The sequence below is a fragment of the Bombyx mandarina genome, chromosome 12 (assembly GCF_030267445.1).
Source record: "Bombyx mandarina strain Sakado chromosome 12, ASM3026744v2".
Lineage (NCBI taxonomy): Eukaryota > Metazoa > Arthropoda > Insecta > Lepidoptera > Bombycidae > Bombyx > Bombyx mandarina.
This window is the reverse complement of record NC_143219.1, coordinates 5,249,596-5,273,733: the sequence shown is the minus strand read 5'-3', so window position 1 is coordinate 5,273,733 and position 24,138 is coordinate 5,249,596. Positions and strand designations below refer to the sequence as shown.

The window sequence follows — 24,138 nt, the reverse complement described above, 5'->3', positions numbered from 1 at the left end:
TGCTTTGAACTAATTATTATAATTAAATCGGAATCTGTCTGCTATATAAAGTATGAATTTTTATCAAGTTAGATTTTTATAAATACAGTAGGGTGCTTGCTCTCTACAATCAGTTGCAGATTTGCCAAGATCACGCGTTCCGGTCTGTAGGACGAGACAGTTATTATTCTAATCTCAATGGCCCATTTGAAGGTTAAGCCTTAGGCAGGTTATAAGCTCGCCGATTTCGATATTATTTAATTTTTATATTACTTACAGACCGGATTTGTAAACACTTCAAAATTTTATCTAAAAATCATAAATTATAATTGTTCGATACAAAATGTAAAATTCCCACATAAATTACCAAACTGATTAGAAACTCGTAAAGTTCATCAGTCTTTTACCACCCACATGTAAAGGTCAGTCCCATATAGTCCCAGGCCCACAATGGGCACTGACCTTAGTGCGTCGCGATGGTTGCCCCTTTTGTTTCAGTTAACACATGCAGACTAGACACACCATCAATATAATGAAGACTATAATTTCCAGGTTTTTTTGCTAAATAATAACAAAAGGAAGTTTTTGATTAGTTTTCTTTTCGAGTCTAGAAGTAACATACATGAAACTATATTGGGTAATTTCCTTTCTGTACAGAAATTTGGTAATCAATTCATTTATTAATTTTAGAATTTAGAACCTGTGATTTTCTCTGCGGCCCCTTTTTTCAGGGTTGCAATATGTCGATTTAATCCAGTTCCAGTGGTAGTCGTGAAAGTGCATTCCTATATCGTGAAAACCAATTTAATTTGGAGCCTACGTCAATGGCTCACTCACTCACTCATACTCATGTAATTCTCTGTACTGAGCACGAGGTCATTTTTTTTATTGTTTTACGTAATCGTCACATAAATAAAACAATTGTTCAAAGTATTTCGGTTCGTGTGAATGAACCGCATTGCATTAATTACTCGTCATTTTAAGAGAGTCCCAACATAATATACACCATTGTCTTCTCATTATATGAATAAATACGACAGTTTTCGAATATGATGTATTAAAAATCCAATGTTAAGAATCAACAAGCTTTTATTTCGAAATACTCTCTAACTTTGTATTACAGATACTATAAATATTGAATAGATACGTCAAAGTAGATATAAAGAAGTAGTTATCATAAATGTTTTTTTTCTTTCCTGTGGTGTCACATGAACGTATTTTTATCGTTTGAAACATTTGTTGAATTTGGCAACTTCAACAATATATGAAAGCCGAAATGTAATGCTGGAAAGGTGATATGTTGTACATTATTTAAGATATTATTATAAAATGGAGAAATGAATAAATTTAGCAAGGACATAGCTGATCAGTTCTATAATTTCCTTTCGTTTTGTAAGCGGAAAACGGATAATAGTACATACATACATTCGTTTAACTAATTAAATCTATATTAACGCAAATTCTGCACTAATTAATCTATACAACTTAGTTCCTGGAGAAATACATTTATTTACCTTTAACTACCCAACTCATTAGCTAATTACCTAATCGAGTTATGGCAACGACGAATCAACCAAGGCGTTAGAAAACAATAAGTTACGGCCAGTATAGTTGGTAAAGGCAAAGCTGACATGCCCTAGTTCTCCTCAAGATGCAATGATAGTTTAGTAGCATAAGGGAATTCTTATTTTATAACTTTCACTTCGCAATACTCATTTAAATGTATACAATTTTTTATGATACAAAACTTTTTCTAACATATAAAGCACGCTTAGTATACAAAGGTCGCTATTATAATACAGTGTGGTTAATATTCGCACAAAAGGCCTAATGAACGTATTCCTAATTAATATGCACAAGAAATAAACGTGTAATTAGAAAACACTGCTACTTTTCTGCTGTCATAGTGATTCTAATTTAAAAAAAAAAAAACTTTCTTGAACTTGAAGGTGTGATACGCAAATAGCTATCACTTTTAACAGCGTTCTATTAATCTAACACCTGTCTGTTTCTTACAGGTATTAGCGACAAGATCGGCACGTAGCAGAAATTAAGCATTCAGAGTCACGAGGTGACACTTTCACCGGCTCACGTCTTCTCACGGCGAAATCGTGCGAAGAAAACTGCTAAGAAAATGCTTTTTGTCTCATCAAACAATAAGGATCGATCTGTCAGATGACTAACAAGCATGAGAGCGAGGACGCCTCCAAGAGTCCGCTTGAAGCTGGCAGAGTACAAATGGGTGGTCTGGTTGGTTTTAATACTAGGTGGAGTAGCGGCGAACAGACCTCCGAGATTCCTTATAGATGGGCAGTCGGAAATTGTTGTGAGATTGAAGGAAGGACCCGATACTCCTGTTGGTACGTAATTAAAAATTAACCTGAAAATAAATAATAGTTAAAAAAAACCTAACAAAATACCTACACTTTTATATAAAATCCAACTATTAAATAGAAAATAAATTTTAATAAATTTGAATAAAAAATAGTGTAAGAAAAAATGATTTTATTGTAAAAAAAAGGGTAGCGTTTAGTGGAATTAAAAGTTTTTCAATATTTTTTTTTCAATTTTATATATATTGAATTGTCATCGGTCCTTAATAAGTATACCAAATTTCCAGTTAATGCGACGTTTTGAAGGGGGTCAAAATCATGTTCAAAGATTCCGTTACAAACATACATACGTCTGAAGCTAATAAAAGCGTATTTAATATATAAACTAATCTCCTCGAATGTATTAAAAATGAATATTAATTTTAATACTTCTTAATTTGTCCATATAATTTCTTAACCAGTGATAATTTTTAATAAAAATTAAAAGTTGTGCAAGAAACCGACTCGTCTGTCAAGCCAGTAATATTGAATTTCAAAAATAAATTTAAAGTATAATCGACTTCAACCACTTCAGTTTCAAACTCCCGTTTAACTGAGTGTGACTGACAACCGGAAATTACTCCGCGGTAGGGGACTTCGTTCGGCGGTGTTACCACGGCGACGGTCGCAAACATAGGGAAGCCTTACTGTAGTCCCTATTTACCTGCACGTAATCATTATGTACATAATAAAATTTAATATCTACACTGAAGTGTTTATTGAATTAGAGAATTTTTTATCATTGCCCTAACTTGTTGATGGTACCGTTCTTTTTCTGTCGCGAAGCAATCATTCGTTTCTTTTTTAACAGTTGGATTAAACAACTGTATAATAAAATGTAAAGGGAGACTTTTCATTGCATTTATGGTTGAATGAGTTCGCAGTATCTCTGGTATGAAATAATCGGAGCCCATATACATTACAATGTGCACGCCGTCACTCATCGACATGAGTCATTAGATGTTGATGGCCCTGCTTTAAGTCATGAATACAATCATCTGCCAAACTAGTATGAAAAATCTGCGGGGACTTACGTTCCTGACAGTTTCAAAGATTTTATGTTAGGTCTTTACCTGTGTAACGACCCTATGTAATTAATTTAACGGTTATGTTTAATTACAGGTAGTCTAATTTACCGACTGAGGGGCATTGACCCCGACGGGGATACATTAAAGTTTGGTATAAGAGAGCAACCTGGGAGTGAAATATTGAGATTAGAAGCCATTTCAGCCAACGAAGCTAATATATATTTAGTTAAGGAATTAGATAGAGAGGTAAGCAAAAAATTATAAAAAATATTGCTTAGAAGCTGTTCTACGAGTAATCGACAATAAACCTCATTTTGTCAATTGCATTACATCATTGTAATGCAATTAATTTATTGCATTAATAAATTAATTGCATTAAATCATTGTAATGCAATTAAGGTTGCAATTAAGGAGTGCTCTGAGGAATTATTCGAGATGATACCGGCATCTCGTTTTTACCACCGCCACCGGAGTAGAGTACATCCATACTACCTGGAGCCACTGCGGTCGTCCACAGTGCGCTTCCAGAAATCTTTTTTGCCACGCACCATCCGGCTATGGAATGAGCTCCCCTCCACAGTGTTTCCCGAGCGCTATGACATGGCCTTCTTCAAACGAGGCTTATGGAGAGTATTAAACGGTAGGCAGCGGCTTGGCTCTGCCCCTGGCATTGCTGAAGTCCATGAGCGACGGTAACCACTCACCATCAGGTGGGCCGTATGCTCGTCTGCCTACAAGGGCAATAAAAAAAAAAAAAAAAGGTTGACCCATATATTACTTTACTCTTTGCTGTATATCAAGCGGCATTCACATTGTAATATGTGGTAATTGTGGTAATATTGGTTATTGTTAAACGCAAGATCTAAAGAATGAATACAATACACTTAGATACTGCCTTTTGGTCAGCATTAACTTTAACCTACAGTCAAAAATCAATCAATAGCGTTTAACTCCAAAACCGCCCCACAGATTCCTTTGATGCAATAATAGTACATAAATCTAAGGATTTTCGAAAATAAGTAATAAATTGCCTATACGTTTTTAATGACAGTTTTCAAGTTTTCACTCTAGAGTATTTTGTTTCAGATACGCGATGAGTACTCCTTTGTCCTGACACTGACGGATGGACACTTGGGAGAAGGAAACTTCATCACGCAAAGTTTTTTGTTACTAGTTGAAGACGTTAATGACAACGAACCAGTCTTCAAGCCTTATTCCTCCGCAATAACCATTAAAGAAAATTCTCCCGCCGGCGTTATTACTACAGTGGAGGCCACTGATCTCGATGAGGGAGCTTATGGCCAAGTAAAGATTTCAAAAGTTTTAAATCGCTTTAACACGTTAATGAACATAATATTACATAAGATGATACATAAATGGGCTTTAAGCAAAGTATATAATATAAGTTTACAACATTCATAATATTCAGAAAGGCTAACTCATCTCAGGACACGAACAGTGAACAGTTTTATGTTTGGAATAACTACAATTCAAATTAGCACTATTTTGTTAAAAAAGTAGCAGGGCTTAAAAAATATCCAATTTTTCAACTATTTAACCATTTCTCTATTCAATATTTAACTAATTGCTATCTGAAATACCTACAATTTCTGTAGAAAGATTTTTTTAATATCCAGAATTTAAATTTCATTAGAATCTACTACCAGATTGATGAAATTTTTGGCTGTCGAAGATTTTGCGAAGCACTGCTCTTGCTAGGGTCTGAGGTTGAGCCCGTGAGTTCACTTTCCCACCCGTGCGTAGCTGGAAAAGCCATTTAGGCTACCAGCGAATAGGTACGGCAAAAAAGTGGTGTGAAAAGTACACGTACCGTAAATTTTCAGAATAGAACATAGATGGGAACAATTGAAGTGGTTCCCAAAAACGAAGACGTACAGTTTTCGTCTTCGGGAGTGATTTCGGGTGCCAATATTAGTCTTCCAATTAAATAATTGTATTGTGACAAGTGGACAATTTTTGTGGTTTCTGTTGTTTCTTTGCCAGACGTTTTTTAAAATATAATCTAAGAGACGCTCAAAATACAGCCCTACACTTTTTAGTGAACTTTCAGTAAATGAAATTTGTTTAACATCATGTGGAATAGTGTGAAGTGTTATTGGTCGTGTTTCCCACTTCGATAAAGCGGCACGACCCGAGAACCCTCTCATCGTGGCCGCCGGTAACTACATTCCCGATCCTGCGGGCAGAATGGAAAGCAGTCGACGTCGCCCCAAACACGTCATTTCGGAACCTCCCAATCCACTAACGGTGCTTTTAGGTACCTCAAGCACCGGTCATCGTTCTCGTCGAACCCGTCGCTTGCGACGAAGAGCTCGACGAGTAAATTAACCTTCAGACACAGCCTATTGAGTTTCTCGTCGGATCTTCTCAGTGGGTAGCGTTTCCGATCCGGTGGTAGATTCTGCGAAGTACGGTTCTTGCTAGGGTTCGTGCTAGCAACGTCGTCAGGTTTACACCCCGTCAGCTCACCTACTAGTAAGGTTACGCTGAGATCTCAAGGCTCTCAGCAGTCTCAGCTTAGATAGGAAAAAAAGGTCGTTTTTTGCACTCTAGGACAATTAAAAAAATTCTGAAGCAGAAACTGTCATATTTTCATATGTCAGTTGTCAAATATATCCATTATATCTCAAAACAAAACTAAATATCATACAGAATCATACTATTCCTTTTGATAAGTTTGATAACTTAAAATTTTCTAGGTCCTGTACTATCTTCAAGAATTAGATGGTGATGTCGAAAACTTCGCCGTACAAACAGTAAACGGAAAAGGTGTAATCCGGCTTAATAATCGTTTAGATTATGAGCGCAAACCTCTGTACCAATTGCGGGTTCTTGCTGTTGACCGAGCGAATCAAGGAAAAGTGAACACTGGGACTGCTGCTATATTAATTAAAGTTCAAGACGTAGAGGATCAACCTCCCGAGTTTGTAGTGGCCAGTCCAGTAACCCGGATCAGTGAGGATGCGCCAGTTGGTACAGCTGTACTACAAGGTTAGTCATTGGAACAGAATTATTTTATTCATATCACTTTAATTTTTTAACTTTGCAGTCCCACCGTTCCGTTACATTTACGACAACTTATTTTCTAGTATCATTCACAACGAAAGTCTACAACTGGCAGGCCTCTATCTGTAAGCTCTTATCAAAGTATAAAATCAATATCGTTCATTTGGTACTGACCCACTATAAAACGAAAAACTAAAATAACATACTTAATTGCTATAAATCTCATAAATAAATGATAACATTAAACCTTTTCTATCAATATTTTTTCAGTGCGAGCAATTGATGGAGACCGTGGGATCAACAACCGTATCTCATATAGCATCATATCAGGTGGTGAAGAGAATTTTGACATTGATAGCAGTTCAGGAATCGTATACACCGTCAACCAGCTTGATAGAGAGGATCCTAATAATAGCAATGGAGCTTATATATTGGAAATACTGGTTTGTATTTGAATACATAATACATGCAAGTGATCTGTGTATCGTCATATTTGTAAATTAAGTTACCTTTTTATAAAATTATAATATGGAAATAGATTACAATTTTGTTTTAAAGGCATATATTTTCTAAATGAAACTAATAAAATTAAAGAATTAAAAAAAAATGACAATAAACCATTTTAGTTTAGAAATTACAAACAAAAAGTACTAGGTAGGTTTGTAATGTATTTATAGGCCACAGAAGAATCCCATGAAGTGTCACCAATGCCGAGTGCCACAACTGAAGTTACAATCATAGTAACAGATGTGAATGATGAAACACCAAGTTTCAGAAGCCCTAGATATGTTGGAGAAGTGTTAGAGAATGCTCAGCAAAGTACACCCATCACATTACTGCAAGATGCCATACCAGAAGTCTTTGATTATGATCAAGTAAAAATTATTTTCCCTAATTTATAACTCCTAATAATTCCAGGCCTCCTCTGAATAAGAGCTTAGCTTAAAAAAGTAGGATTATTAAATAACAATGATAGAGATTGTCTTATTATATCGGACATATGGTGTGATAACATCACTAGCAATTTATGTATTTTTTTCAGGAGAAACGTTTGAAAATTCGACATCTTACTATATAATTCTTATATAGTTCTCCTAGGCTATAGAAATAAAATGATAATATTTAAACTACAAACTTTATCAATAAAAGTAAACATCTCTCTCGTCTCACTATAACTAATAACTAAAAAATGTATTTTCTCATACTCAGTTCAGTATTAAAAAAATTGCTTAAATGACTTTATAGCACCGTATGTGCGCGATATGTATATAGGTATGTAATTATTATTTTAGTACATGTTTCAACAGCATGTTCATATAATTTATTTACTTCAGGGAAAGAATGGTACATTTGAATTGTACCTTATTGATGACAATGGAGTATTTGACGTAACACCTTTTAAAGGAATAAATGAAGCATCATTTCTTATAAGAGTGAATGATCCTTCTTTCTTGGATTATGAAAAAGTAACAGTTATGAACTTCAGTCTAGTCGCCAAAGAAATTGTTACCAAAGAACCAAAAATGAGGTTTGATTTATACTAGTTGTTGCTATAAATAATTTTTAAGATAAGCTTATAATGTTTAATGGAGTCGATCAATGACATTGCAGTATATCTAATGATGAAACATTGCAATCTTGGCTTTTTCTATTTGCATCAAGATGGATGACGCCACACTTAACGGTAGGCAGTAGCTTGGCTCTGCCCCTGGCATTGCTGACGTCTATGAGCGACGGTAACCACTTACCATCAGGTGGGCCCTATACTTGTCTGCCTACAAAGGCAATAATAAAAAAGGTGTGTCCAGAACCAATAGACATCAACATGAATGGCGCCACCCATCTTGACACATGAGGTTGAAGCTCCAACTGTACAACAACCGCCTCAACATTTGATTTAGGCTAGTACTTGGTAAATCTAATGACTGTTTCACGTCAAAAATAGATCATTAATATGCAGACAATTTGATGGTACCGCTTATTATATCACATTTCGAATTTCATCAAAAACTGGTCTACGATAGGTAACTGTCCTTAATTGCTTTTAAGAAACTAGTCTTTCAACTACAAACAGCAAGGGTGTTATTCACTATAACAATAAATAAACAAATGTCTTTATTTTCATTTCACATTTCAGCATAGTTCCGATCACGGTGCATATAAAGGATGAGAACGACAACTTTCCAGAGTTCACAGAATCATTGTACACTGTAACAATACCAGAGAACTGTGGTGTCGGTACAACAGTAGCTTGGGTACAGGCTCTGGATAAAGATTCTGATAGTTATGGAACCAGAGGCATACGGTACACGAACTTGGGAGGGAGCATTGCTAATTTGTAAGTTTCAAACTAAATAATGAAAACCGTGTAAACAATTATTAAAATTTAATCCACTGTAAATCCATCTGTCTGCTTTGGACATAAGATTTAAAATGCCGTTCCTAAGATTTAACATGCATTGTTCTTCCTTAGATTGAGCCTTAACCCTATTTCTGGGGTGATCACAGTAAAACAAGCTGGAGGAGACAGTTTCGATCGCGAACTGATTACGCGGCATTACCTCACTGTTGAAGCAAGAGACGACTTAGGAAAGGGCAACCGTAATACTGCTCAATTAATTATAAACATCGAAGATGTCAACGACAACGCCCCAATATTTCTAGCTAATAAATACGAAGCTAGACTGCTGGAGAATGAAATTGAATTCGAAACTCCTTTGTTTTTGGAAGCCAGGGACATCGACTTAAATGGTATGATTGAAGTTGTTGTATAATGTTGCCACTATAGAAAAAATATAATATCTTGGTAGTTTCTAATTATCATAAAATCTGAAATGTGGGATTATGGTCAATATTAAAAAATAATATTGCCACAATCTGAACGCCGTCATCCATCTCAAGACTAAAACCCTACAGTCTGGACTCAGTTTGCATTTTTAGTGAAATGTGAACAAAATTTAAATCTGGAAGTTAAACAACATTTTATATATTTATTTAAGGTACAAAAAATAGTCACATAGAATATTCGATTGTTGGAGGCAATTACAAAAATAATTTTACCATAGACCCGAATTTGGGTATAATAACACCAAAAGGAGGATTGGACTTTGAACAATTACCGGGCGGTAATGGCAACATTCGTCCCATACATTTAACTGTAAGTCCATAAACAACCAGCTTCCTAGTGTAAAATAAGCTGGCTCATTTGAAACCATTAACAGATAAAATTATTAAAATGTAAGTTTAAATTTTTGAAATCAGAGCCAAATATATATTTTTTGTCAAATCAAAGTTGATATATCATCCTCTTTTTTAGGCACGGAATGATTATAATCAATCCTCTTTGATTTGATAAAACTGTAGATTATCTCGTCATTTTAAATCGAGCATACTAATTATTATAAAATAATCGCTGCCATAATTAAATTATTAATAACTGTACTATTATGAAAAATAATTACCTACTTCTGATGTTATGCTTACAGTTTCAAAATTAAAATCTATCCTTTTATTTGAATATCTTTTCAAATTCCACTGTGTAACGGAATTTATTTGTGATAATACCAAATATTTTAGGTTAGAGCTCGAGATTTCGGAGAGCCGTCCCTTTCGTCTACGGTGCCCGTTACAATTTACGTACAAGACGTTAACGATCACGCGCCAATGTTCCAGCAGGTTATGTACAAACGGTCCATACCTGAAGACATGCCTGGCGGTACTAGCGTACTTGATGTAAGTATATTTACTTTAATACTTTGTTGTCCTTTTTTAAGCTATTGCACAGCTTCTAACGCGGGCCTTGAGCGCGGCGACCGAATCATGAAATTCCGTAACGAAAAAAACCTAACACCCCTCACTCCGCCTACCATGTAGCTCGCGTTCAACACATTCGCACGTTGCGCTTGTGTAGTGTTTGTGAATAAGCGCGTGGCGTGACGTCACACTGCATGCGCATCATGAAAAGTCTGCCCATCTCTCTCTAGCGCGGTCTAGCTTATGAGTGTGAAGAGGACAGTTAATGTTTTGCTTTTATTAATGTTTAATATAGCGTGGTCTTGTTTTATTATTGTCTAATTATAATTGCATAATTTGATAAAAAATGCTATGCAATAGCTTTACCGTGGCAGTTCCCGAGTGCCACACGTTTTTTTAACTGCTATAGATAAGCTAAGGATCTTACTATTAGCTGGTGGATGGTGGTTCTCAAAGTTCATAAAAATTACATGGGACTCTCAAGTATTTTAAAACGAGCACCTAGTCTTTCGAACATGCGTATGCTTGGCGATAAAATTGGATAAGTGGTACACAACAGTGCAGGGTGACCGTACCTTAAACCACACTTACTCAATCGTTATGTAAATCTTCTAGAGGTAAAATAAATAAATAGAGAAGGGAGAAAGGTAAATGTGGGTAATGGAATTTTACAGGAATATTGAAGTTATTAAAAATGTGCTTAACTGAAATTATTTGTTTCAACGATGACAAAGAATGTAGGTTCTCAAACTTCGACCGTATTCCTCAAAGTTGAAGACTTGGATGATAAATTCAATTATTAATTAATTGATTGTTGTTCTTTTAGGTAAAGGCGCGAGATGCAGACGGATCGTCGCCGAATAATCGTATAGTTTATCGCATACAGCGCGGCGCCAGCGACAAGTTCGTCATAGACTCGCGTACTGGAGTCGTGTCGGTCGCTAATGGCTCTACGTTAGACCCGGACAAAACGAATCCGAAGAGCACGCACTACACGTTGACAGTGGTAAGTGATTGCGTAAGATCGCAGTGTTGCCAAGTTATTTTGTTTTTTTATTTCTTGAGGATGTTTTATGGTCATACTGGGTGTTAGGAGACCGCTTCCGACTGTGGGAAAATGAAACAAAGCCGCTGGACGTAACTTCTTGGGATCCTCCAAAAAGTCCACTGAAAAAATCTCAGTAAATGACCTGAGATTATATTTCATCCCATATCATTTAATTTCATTTCATCCCAGTTGATTAATGTCTCAAACTAATTATCTTCATTTCATTTCACTCCATATTATCATTTTTCATAAAAATAAGAATATAAATTTAAATAAGACATTGACTTAAAGGTCTTAATTACCAGGTCATAAAATACTTTAAAAAAAGACCGCTTCCGAAAACGATAATTTTGTACCTACAAAGTTGTAAATTTTCGCGCCGCGCCGCGACTGTGTGCGTGTAAAAGAAACGCGGCGCCCGGGTGTTCGTTGATCCGAGTATCAGCTGTTTTTGATTTTGTATTTCATTGCTGGTATTTTTTAGTGTAAAGTAAAGTATTTTTTTATGAAACTATCGTTTCATTTAGCTACACTAACATGATGGAGCGTAAATAATGCTAATAAAACATTTTAAAGATATGATTTTTTTTAAAATCAGGATCGATTTTTTTCCGTCTCATCATCAAAGGTGTCATTAGTACTATCGTCTGTCTTCGTTTTCTGAAGTAAAACAAAGGGTCGAACAGCGAACGTATAACAAGTCGAACTTAGAAGTATACTTACCTAATCAATTACTTGCGGCTTAATTTATAGTATCATAAAATATCTTCAGCGTGTCGTTATAACACCGGCGATCAGCTGCCATTTTTTTTTATTGCTTAGATGAGTGGACGAGCTCACAGCCCACCTGGTCTTAAGTGGTTACTGGAGTCCATAGACATCTACAACGTAAATGCGTCACCCACCTTGAAATATAAGTTCTAAGATCTCAAGTATAGTTACAACGGATGCCCCACCCTTCAAACCGAAACGCATTACTGCTTCACGGCAGAAATAGGCAGGGCGGTGGTAGCTACCCGCGCGGACTCACAAGAGATCCTACCACCAGTAAATAAATTACTGCGTCGCTTGTCAATTTGAATTTGATAATGAAAATTGTATATTGGTAGTGATCGATAATTATTGAAATAGGTGGCACTCGATGGCGGCATTGGAGATCAACAACTGAGCGCAGCTGTTTTGGTGAATATCACCATAGTTGATGTTAACAACAAGCCACCAGTTCTCGTTGAGCCGGGATCCGTTGTAGTGCGTGAAAACATTCAGGTCAGCCAAAGAAAGTTTTTAATACCAGACTTCGCACTTAATATAATATCTATAAACAGTATTGTTTACTTTATCTTTAATCAATACAATTTTTATAATACTAGGTTGGAACAGAAATATATCAAGCCAAGGCATTCGATCTAGACGACCAGCCAGTACTGAGATTTGGTATCGATAAAGCTAATAGTGTCGCCCGAAACGAAGACGGCATACCGATATCGATTAATGAGTACGATTTTTTGAATTTGTGGGATTTGAACGCCGTCGACGGAACTTTAAGGGTTGTCAGGTTAGTTTTAATAAATATTTATATATCCTTACCATTGATCTGTGTTTAACAAATCATTTTTGTTTAACCTAAACACCTTAGATTCCACCATAATATTCTGTATAAATATGAAAAAATATATTAATATATTATTTATTTATAAATATAAAAATGAATTGCTGTTCGTTTGTCTCGCTAAAACGCGGTTGGACCGATTTGGCTAATTTAGGTCTTGAATTATTTGTGGAAGCCCAGAGAAGGTTTAAAAGGTAGATAAATATGAAAATGCTCTGAATTAAATAAAAATAACAATTTTGTTTTCCCTTTGATGTGTCCCCCTTCGGACGGATTCCTTTTGTTTGGTTTTAAGTTTATTTTATACAACGAAACTTTTTTTTTGTCTTTTATTTATCGATTGAGGCACTACGAAGTCTGCCGGGTCAACTAGTATATTAATAAAAATTAAATAAATGAAAAATATGATCCGTACAACTGAAACGATAAGAATTTATGTTTCAAAGCCAATCACAAACAATAATTATCGTTTTAAAAATTCACATTTCGTGAACCCGCAATCTAAAGCTATAACAGTTCCTTGAGGTCATTGATCCCGCGAATTGATAGGCTTGTATACCTGTTACATTACATGCAGCAAATTCAATAATAACGAATTTTTCTATAGCATTTTTTAAAAATGTAATCACCATTCACCAGCATGTACCGATATTTACGCATGCTTTTTAACAATACAATGGAACAATTGCTCTAAATAATGAAAATTAGCTTAGTGTAAAATCGAAAATTGAGTTGTTTTTAATGTACATACATATTAAAACTAAGGCAATTTGTATTGTAAAGTCGATATAGATACTAACATAATGACATAATAGACATCATGAACTTAAATTGGCACTTAAAGCAGCCAAAATATATTAAGCGTATACTCAATATTAATAATTAAATTAATAAAATACCCACAGCACGCGATGTTAGTTACTATTAAAATAATATCGATTTTTTTTTTCAGATTGCTAGATCGAGAGAAAATCGAAACATTCAAACTAGTCATAACAGTTGAAGACATGGCCGCTTTAGACGTTGGCCCACGACAAACTGCCACTGGAACACTAACGGTCACCGTTGACGATGAAAACGATAATAATCCGGTTTTTCGAAAGCCGTTTTACAAAACATCGATAACGGAAAACTCGAAAAACGGTGTGAATATCGTAAACGTTATTGCCGACGACGCGGATAGAAATAGGACGATGGTTTACTTTGTTGAAGGTAGCTAATGGGTGTATAACTAGCTATACTCGCCCGCTTCGCTGGGCATTTAAAATTAACATTATTATTTATTGTCATTATTATTAGGAAGCCCAACACTCATATAAATATTAGCTTATTTAACGGATAGGTACATGTATTTTCTACATGGATACCAAATTTCAAGTCAATCGGATGCATGGTTCAGTAGTAATAACGGAACATCTGTAAAAACCACTGTAGATTTATATATTAGTATAGATACCAGATAGTATATCGTAATAATTTAATCAAAATGAATCTTGTATTGAGGGAGCATTTGCATACCAAAAAATAAGGCACAAATCGAACGCTCTCTCAATTTTTTATTTTTTATTTTTAGGACGCGAAGAATATTTGAATATGGTCCACATGGAAAGTGCAACAGGAGAACTTGTTGTAGCTAATAAAATCGACCATGAATTGTATCCGTGGATTAATCTGACCGTCAAAGCAGTGGACAGCGGTATACCACCACGGTACTCTGTGGTAGATTTAGTCATACAGGTACATACGAGTTCATAGATAAATAAATGAAAATAACACACCTTACATAATAGATAAATACAGCGGTATACCACCACGGTACTCTATAGTAGATTTAATCATACAGGTAGATATGAATTTACAGATAAATAAAGGAAAAAAAACCAGCTTACATAATGGATTTAAAAAAATCATAATCATTCATCGTGTTTATAATTTTAAACGTGATATTAAAAGACATTAAGGCCGCGCCAATAAAGAAACGAATCTAAAATGGCGGCGGCGATCATGCGCTCTCACTCTAAACGATTGCTGTCTTTAATCGCACACGGCGCGTACTGCATGCAAAAAAAAGATCAGTTCTGACTGCTCAGACGCTCTCTGTTTTCTCTCAAATTCTGTTGTTATTTGTTGCATTTGTTCGTTATTTCGTGGTTATTTTGTTATTTATTTTACACCCCATCCCCCTCTACCAGGGCACCAAAATAAAGTAAAGTACATTCTCTTTTGATTTTTTATATTTTTTTGCAATAAACAACATTTTTTTCTATCTTTCTTTTTATTTGTTGACCCTACCATCTGTCATGCAGGTACATAGACGCCATTTTCGATTCGTTTCTTTATTGGCGCGGCTAGGGGACTGTATTTTAAAACATGGCACATAGACGCCATTTTCGATTCGTTTCTTTATTGGCGCGGCTAGGGGACTGTATTTTAAAACATGGCAACATTTCTGAATGTGTAGGTCTTGGATGAGAACGATAACAATCCGGTATTCGAGTCGTCTGCTTTTGAATATCGAGTAAGGGAAGATGCCGAGCCGGGTACAGTGATAGCCGTGGTGTCCGCTAGAGACGCGGACTCCGGGGAAAACGGCAAGATCACTTACCTCCTCGATAGAACGTCTACGCAGGTAACATTTTTAGTCTTTTGATCTTTTTTTTTTGCTACCTATTCTAGTAACCTCGAGGGCTTATTCTAGATTCACCGAATTGGTAAGTGAGCCAATGATGGCCACCCCACTACCGCCACCACAATGATCACTCCACTTAATATAAAAGATCTCCTGAAATAATACAAAACTCATATGATTTTATGCAAAGCGACTATCAAGATATACGGTTTAGGTTTTTTTACAAATTATCTGATTTACATTGCGAAGGGTGACCGGTTAAACGACTTTTTTTCTTTTTTTTTCCTACCTATGCTGATAGCCTTGAGAAGCTATTTCAGCTTACCCTAGCTTGTGTAGGTGAGCTCACGGGGCTACGCTACCATCATCTACCACCGGGTCGGAAACGCGACCCACTGAGAAGATCCGGCGAGAAACTCAGTGGGCTGTGTCTGTGGGTTAATTCGCTCGTCGAGCCCTTCGTCGCAAGCGACGGGGGTTTAAACGACATTTCGCTTAATACGCGACATTTATCTTTGTAATTATATAACCATTTTTTTGGTATTAGTTTTTTTTTATATCCCTTGTAGGCAGACGAGCATACGGCCCACCTGATGGTGAGTGGTTACCGTCGCCCATAGACTTCAGCAATGCCAGGGGCAGAGCCAAGCCGCTGCCTACCGCGACTGCCTACCTATCAACATTTCTATGTTTTTAAGTGAAGTTTTGAAGTCTAATTGTGTATACCCCATTGAAATGGCTGAAGAAGTGGTTTTGTCATGACTTTTTTTTACAAATTTTAAACTTTAAATGGTTCTCCTGTAAATTTGTGAAAATGTCTTAAACTTAAACCAAATAGCCAGTCTTTCCCCCTTCTTTAGATTTCATAGCTTCATTCATGTTCGTTATATAATAAGCTAACAATCTGCGAATATTAATTAATAAAGACAAAATTTTAGGGAAAATTCCTAATAAATGGCGACACCGGAGCATTGACTATATCAGATTGGTTGGATCGTGAGTCACAGGCGACTTACAATCTGGTCGTGGAAGCTTGGGACAACTATCAGTTCGGATACCTCAGCGGGGAAAGCCGTAATGCTTTTAAACAGATTGTGTAAGTGAATCGATGGTCGAATATGAAAATTCAGAAATCTATTGCTGAATTTATTTGTTTCAAATTTGAAATTCAATTTTAATCGTACTATAACAAAAATAAACTATGAATCATTGTTTATTTGCAATCAATAAACTATGGTTATGTACAAATCGCTGTGCTCAACTCCACTGACCCAATTTCATTTTTCTTAATTTTTGTATGACTTACCCAAATTCAATAAATTACATTTCACGTCAACAAAAATACGTAATGTTGTTGTAGGTACCTACAAAAAATGGTGCGCCTACCATTTGGTGCATGGGAAAGAAGTGAAATAGTAGTATAATATAATAGTATTGTGGTTTAATTCATTTTTCATCCTTAAATCAAACGACCTCTTAATAGAGAAATAAGAGAAACGACCTCTTCCCCATTTATATAAATTTTCAATTATATATAGAAAAATATATTGTTTTTTCTTAATCCTTCATTAAAAATAAAATATAAGATAGTTAATATGCTACCGCCATTAACAGGAGCAATGAGAAACTAATAACTAACCATCTAGTAACCGACGCCCGTAAACAGAATATGTATAAGAGAAACGACTTAACTCGCTTTCTCACTCTCTCCAAGGTCGAGTAGTTAGCGAGACACTATGTCTATTTTCTCACTCTCGCTCGTCTTAAATTGTATCTTTTCTCTCTAACCGTAACGAATCTTTCACGAGTTAAATTTTACTCTCAACGTGCCTAAACAAGGCTAACTTCATAAAATGTATCATTTATTTATTTTTATTTATTTGTATTAATTAATTAAAACATGAGTCGTGCTTTTCCAGCGTTCACGTAGAAGATGTAAATGACAATCCGCCAATATTGCACGTACCGCCCGACTGCACTACCATCACTGAGTTCCATAATCACAGAGAACCGATAGTCTCTGTGTCCGCTTCGGACGCGGATGATAACTCGACGCCTAATGGAAGGGTGCAATTTCATCTTGTGGCCGGGAAGGGACAGGGTGAGTTTAAGGCTCCCACGCCGAGATACGTATAAACCTTAATCAAACATAACATACTTTAGAAAAGGATGACCAAAAGTCAAACAAATTTTCAAAATAAAGACGCTTTTATGAATTTACCATAATTAACAGAAGTCATTTTCGAACTAAAGTGGCATTTATGACCTCATAATAATCAATAGAACTCATTTTTAAACTACAGTGGTATTTATAAAGCGCTCCACCTGGTGCTAAGTGGACGCAAATGAAAATTTTGCGGGTTTGATTTTATTACACGATGTAATTCCTTCACCGTAGAAGTCAATTGTGAACATTTGTTAATTAAGTATTTCATTGAAAATATTGGTACCTGCCAGCGGGATTCGACACCGTTGCATCGCTAGATACGAATGCACCGGACGTCTTATCGTTTAGGCCACGAAGGCTAAAAAAAAGATGTGTGATGTCGTAAGACACAGGATAGGAACGAAGTTCCTTATTATAAAAATATTAATTTTAAGTTCTATACGAGGTATAAAGAAAATAAAACTGGAGGTTTCGCAACAACCCACGCCCATTCGGTAACGTGCGAACTTATTGTGGTACACTTCATTCACGGTTGTTTGCATAAGAGTTAATGTATTGCGCAAACGAACGCTCTAAGATCGGTCAATGAATGATAAAAAAATGTTATTTTTTTGTACATTTTTTATTATGATTTTTTTATTTGTAAAAATAAATAAAAAACTACTTTACGAAGATATCAACTTTATTTTATTCATTATGATTTATAAAATATATATAATAATAATATACAAAGAAACAGCTATTTATATGAATAATAATAATAACCGTCATCACGTAGACTATACATTAGATACTGTATAGCCATCATACTAAGACTATACATAAATAATAAAAATCTTACGTTACGGACGTTTTTCCCGGTTAGGGTCGTCCCATAAGGAACTTCGTTCCAAAAAAAATTTTTTTTTGCTGTTGTTGTATAGTTCGAACGCAAAGTGTATTTAAACTGCCCAACTGTATGTTATTGATTTAACTAATATTTTAGATCTATTTCGTTTCGAGCAAGTTGGCGGCGACGCGAACACGGGCAGGCTGTTCGCAAGGCAATCGCTAAAAGATCGTTTCGGGAATTACACTTTGATTGTGGAGGCGCGGGACCTCGGCACGCCCGCCAACGCAGTGCGGGGCGAACTCAGGGTCTGCGTCACGGATTACAACGATCACGCGCCGGTGTTTGTGCATCCTCAGCAAAACGTCACGATAAAAGTTCCAGAAGTAAGTTGTAACAAAATATATCTCGTTAAACGCTACAGAATTGTAAAGCCTATTCTTGATATACACGGATAAATTTTGTACTAATACCTCACTTGGATTTGGTAATCACTCGCTGGGCTTAAAAAAAATCTACCTTTCAATATTATGTGTTATAACAGGGGTGAGCAACCTTTTAAATCAATGGGTCAATTTAAATTTTAATCTTTTTTTTTTGGCGGGTCGCACAATGCTTAACTCTTATTAATATTTCACGAAACTTTATTTATAATAAATATTAGAATAAAAAAATATAAAACGGTAAAAATTGCAAAAATATAAAATAGTAAAAACAAACAAGAAAATAAAGGAAAAACGAATTGATGGGAGAAAGTCGATAAAATAAATTCAATATTAGAAATACTTGGCGGGTCGCGTGTTGCTTATCTTTGCGCTATACAAATACTCCGTCACGTGTTTGACTCTTTTAATGTCGCTTCTCGAATGTCATTTCATTGTTCAATATATTGAATTGAAATAACAACAGCGGTAAAGGAGTTTTCAGTTCATTACACATATTATATTACTAGCTGTACCCGTCCGCTTCGCTGGGCATTTAAAATTAACATTATTATTTCTCACCCCCACAAAGATTCTCATCATTAACGCCCCCGCAATTGGTGTAGGGAGTCCAACACTCATATAAATATTAGCCTATCTATTAAGTACATGTATTTTCTACATGGATAGCAAGTCTCAAGTCAATAGGATGTATGGTTCAGTAGTTATAACGGAACATCCGTTAAAACCACTGTAGATTTATATATTAGTATAGATTAGTTTGACCGCATGTCGCTACGTTTTCTGCACCCATAAATAATACACGATCACCAGTTAATTTCGTCGAAATCGTTCCAGCTGTTTCGGTGTATATAGATATTATACATAGACACATCGACTTAATATTACACTCTTCTACCATAAATAGATTACTTTTTTTTTATTGCTTAGATAGGTGGACGAACTCACAGCCCACCATAAGTTAAATAGTTACTGGAGCCCATAGACAACTACAACGTAAATGCGCCATCCACCTTGAGATAGATATAAGTTCTAAGGTCTCAAATATAGTTACAACGGCTGCTCCGCCCTTCAAACCGAATTTTGCGGGTTTGATTTTTATTACTCGATGTTATTCCTTCACCGTGGAAGTCAATCCTGAACATTTGTTAAGTACGTCTTTCATTAGAAAAATTGGTACCTGCGTGCGGGATTCGAACATCGGTGCATCGCTAGATACGAATGCACCGGACGTCTTATGCTTTAGGCCACGACGACTTCAATATGAGTGTTGAACTCCCTAATGAATTATCATTAACAATAAATAATAATGTTAATTTTAAATGCCCAGCGAAGCGGGCGACTACGACTAGTATTCTTTTATAAATAGTTTATTTCCATACATTTGAACAATATAAATATTGCTGTTGTTCTTTCCCTAGAACGCGACGATAGGCACAACGATAATAGAGGCGAAAGCTATAGATGCCGACATCGGACCGAACGGTGCGGTCCGCTATCGCTTAAAGAGGGACGCGGGGGGCTCGTGGCGAGCGTTCTCCCTGCACGCCACAAGCGGTGCCCTACGCACCCTCATACCACTCGACAGGGACAAACAAACAACATACCAGGTAAAAATTTTTATTTATTGCTCTTATGTGTGGACGAGTTCACAGTCCACCTGATATTAAGTGGTTACTGGAGCCCATAGAAATCTACAACGTAAATGCGCCACCCACCTTGAGATATAAGTTCTAAGGTCTCAGTATAGTTACAACGGCTGCTGCGCCCTTCAAACCGAAACGCATTACTGCTTCACGGCAGAAATATTCAGGCTGGTGGTATCTACCCGCGCGGACTCACAAGAGGTCCTACCACCTACTGTACATTTTTTTTCTACCTATGCTGATAGCCTTGAGAGGCAATATCAGCGTTACCCTAGCGTGTAAATGAGCTCACGGGGCGCAAACCGGAGTGTTGCTAACACTGGCCCTAGCAAGAGCCGTGCTTCCCAAAATCTACCACCGGATCGGAAACGCGACCCACTGAGAAGATCCGGCGAGAAACTCGAATGTACTATCTCGTCTTTAGAACATTTATACTATAATTATACGACTATCCTGCCCTAAAACCACAGACTGCTCTACGATAGAAATAGACAAGACGAGAGCGAGTCCCGCTCAAAGCCTCACTATTACTAGTAAACATTTTACTGTCTGTTTTTTTTACATCTAACTTTTTGTTTCTAGCTCAGGATAGAGGCCTACGATTTGGGGTTGCCAACACCGCTTAGCTCCGATTTGGATTTGACGGTTTACGTTCAAAACGTCGATAACTACAGACCGAGGTTTCCGTTCAAATCGTTCAGTTTGAACGTCACCGAGAACGACAGAAGCGAGAGCGTGTTCCTTCCGAGCGTCATAGAACGTGACGCGATCGACCGCGGAGACGAGCCAGTGTTGCCAGTGTGCTATTACATTGTGAACGGGAATGATGACGACGCGTTTCATTTACACAAAACCACGCACAAGTACGTTTGGTATTAAATATATATCGAAGGGTGGAAGAAACTATTTGATTTTAAACGACATTGTTGCAACTTTACAGGAGTGCCATTTAAAGTTGAAAATTTGGAAAAAATAAAATAAAAAATAACTTCTTGAGCGATTTTTTTTTATGTAGATGAGTGGACGAGCTCACAGCCCACCTGGTGTTAAGTGGTTACTGGAGCTTATAGACATCTACAACGTAAATGCGCCACCCACCTTGAGATATAAGTTCGAAGGTCTCAGTACAGTTACAACGGCTACCCCACCCTTCAAACCGAAACGCATTACTGCTTCACGGCAGAAATAGGCAGGGTGATGGTATCCTTTCTCCCCTCGATATATTAAATTTACTAGTAATGACTGGATTAGCTACCTCCAGGGTAATTCAAACCTTATTTTTCTCCTACCTACGCCGAAAATTCGGTTTTCGTCCCGCTACATAGGGAAGAAAGTTAACTTTTCCTCCCTGGGTACTGACAAGTGCGCATGCGCGTTAGTGTCTACGTCTGCTCTCACGCACCTAAAACTCTCCGCCATTGTTGTACTCGGGTAATTTGCAATATTGTGTTTAGTGTAAAAGTAAAATAAACAAAAGGCAATAAAATTTAATAGTGAAGTATTAAACAAAGATGAGTACATCAGATAGTTCTTATTCAATTGGTAGTAGTTTACATAAAAATTAAAAAACAGTTAAATTGTTTTTTTATGAGTATGGGGGGACTTCGCCCCCTACACCGCGGCAGGGATTCGCCCCTGGCCCCACTGGGGCTTCGCCCCTGGGCCCCGGCTCGGTACTCCACGAACTTTCGGCCTGGTAGGAGAAAAAATTGTATGTGCACCGCGGGAAAAAAGTAGGACATCTCATCCCGCGTGTTTGCCAACCAATGTACTATTTCTCATTTAAAGGGTAATTAATATTCAGACTTGAATCTTATAAGAGATGTCTCGGAAATGTGTTTTAACAAAAATCGCAAATACTACAATTTAATTACTTTTTAGATTAACAACACTAAAACCGTTAGATCGTGAACAGAAGTCGAACTACACATTAACGATTCTCGCGACAGAAGACTGCGTTAAGATTCCGCAATACAGATCGGATTTGGACTATGTCAGTACGTTAACCGTTCACATAACTGTGAACGATGTCAATGACAATGCACCGAAATTCTTGAGGAAAATCTTCACTGGTGGCATCACGACTAAGGCTGATTTCGGAATTGAATTTATGCAAGTCCAGGTTAGTTATAAATTGTACAGTTAAGATTAAGATGATTAATGTTGTTATATTTTTAAGGGATTTTATGACCTGGTAAGTAAGACCTTTAAGTCATGTCTTACTTTAATCCATATTCTTATCTTTATCTAAAATGGAAATGAAATGAAATGAAGATGATTAATTTGAGACATTAGTCAACTGGGATGAAATTAAATTAAATGAGATGATATGGGATGAAATATAATCTCAGTAAAATGGTGGTCATTTGCTGAGATTTTTTCAGTGGACTTTTTGGAGGTACCCGAGAAGTTAAGTCCAGCGGCTTTGTTTCGTTTTCCCACATTTGTGCACTTTCACACATATTAAACAGTTAATAAACCACCGTTATTACACATTTAAACCTAAAGAAACACTAAATAGACAAAATAAAACGAATCACAGAACTTCACTCCTCGTGTTCCCGCCAAAAAGTCCACTGATTAATGTTGATATAGCAAATGCTACCAGCAGTTTTGTCACTATTTTCCCCCTAATTATGACATTAGGTATCGAATGTCGAATGTTTTTATTATTTAAGGAAACTACAAAATAATAAATGTGAATTGTTCTAGAAAACATTCTATCTATTTATCTTTGTACGAAACAATAAAAAACAATAGTATAAAACTCATTACGTAAAATACTTGGTTAATAAATGGTTTTCTTTGATTAGATGAGGACGCGACGTAACAATTAATATAAGTAATTAATAATACGGTATTGCCCTAAAACTGTATGTAATCAATACTACTTAACCCGAACTAGGTCATATATTATGTATTTGTGTAGAACTTCCTACCTATTCCTATTACGTGAAGTGATTTAGCTTCGATATTCTATGAAATAAAAAATATGCATTGCAATTTATATATAAATGGATATTTATGTATGAATTTTTTTATACTGCTTTGATGGGTGGACGATCTCACAGCCCACCTGGTGTTAAGTGGTTACTGGAGCCCATAAACATCTTCAATGTAAATGCGCCACCCACCTTGAGATATAAGTTCTAAAGGTCTCAGTATAGTTACAACGGCTGCCCTACCCTTCAAACCGAAACACATTACTGCTTCACAGCAGAAATAGGTAAGGTGGTGGTACCTACCCGAGCGGACTCACAAGAGGTCCTACCGCCAGTAATTACGCAAATTATAATTTTGCGGGTTTGATTTTTATTACACGATGTTATTCCTTCACCGTGGAAGTCAATCGTGAACATTTGTTGAGTACGTATTTCATTAGAAAAATTGGTACCCGCCTGCGGGATTCGAACACCGTTGCATCGCTCAACACGAATGCACGACGTCTTATCCTTTAGGCCACGACGCCTTCAAATAGAGAGAGATCTAATAGAGATTATATGTAGGTAGACCTTTTGCCTTTTAAACTCTATTAAGAAGGGTTAAAATTAAATAAATCACACACACCCACACACACACTTAATCTATTACTTTAATGACTTGTGTAC

At 36.4% G+C, this 24,138-nt stretch overlaps 1 protein-coding gene across 1 annotated transcript in view; it reads left to right on the top strand.

Moving 5' to 3' along the window:
* Positions 1-24,138, top strand: part of LOC149501762 (cadherin-23) — a 46,191-nt gene that overhangs the window by 13,954 nt on the left and 8,099 nt on the right. Inside the window, exons 2-24 of the mRNA XM_089731844.1 lie at positions 1,998-2,339; positions 3,474-3,625; positions 4,466-4,684; positions 6,100-6,391; positions 6,677-6,849; positions 7,084-7,281; positions 7,741-7,934; positions 8,544-8,744; positions 8,880-9,157; positions 9,406-9,563; positions 9,983-10,138; positions 10,986-11,165; positions 12,339-12,473; positions 12,578-12,762; positions 13,769-14,028; positions 14,390-14,553; positions 15,278-15,445; positions 16,384-16,541; positions 17,365-17,546; positions 18,598-18,827; positions 20,306-20,494; positions 21,113-21,393; positions 22,412-22,652. Of these exons, the coding sequence (XP_089587970.1) occupies positions 2,168-2,339; positions 3,474-3,625; positions 4,466-4,684; positions 6,100-6,391; positions 6,677-6,849; positions 7,084-7,281; positions 7,741-7,934; positions 8,544-8,744; positions 8,880-9,157; positions 9,406-9,563; positions 9,983-10,138; positions 10,986-11,165; positions 12,339-12,473; positions 12,578-12,762; positions 13,769-14,028; positions 14,390-14,553; positions 15,278-15,445; positions 16,384-16,541; positions 17,365-17,546; positions 18,598-18,827; positions 20,306-20,494; positions 21,113-21,393; positions 22,412-22,652 (4,566 nt within the window). The 5' untranslated portion in view covers positions 1,998-2,167. The remainder of the gene's footprint in view (positions 1-1,997; positions 2,340-3,473; positions 3,626-4,465; positions 4,685-6,099; positions 6,392-6,676; positions 6,850-7,083; positions 7,282-7,740; positions 7,935-8,543; positions 8,745-8,879; positions 9,158-9,405; positions 9,564-9,982; positions 10,139-10,985; positions 11,166-12,338; positions 12,474-12,577; positions 12,763-13,768; positions 14,029-14,389; positions 14,554-15,277; positions 15,446-16,383; positions 16,542-17,364; positions 17,547-18,597; positions 18,828-20,305; positions 20,495-21,112; positions 21,394-22,411; positions 22,653-24,138) is intronic.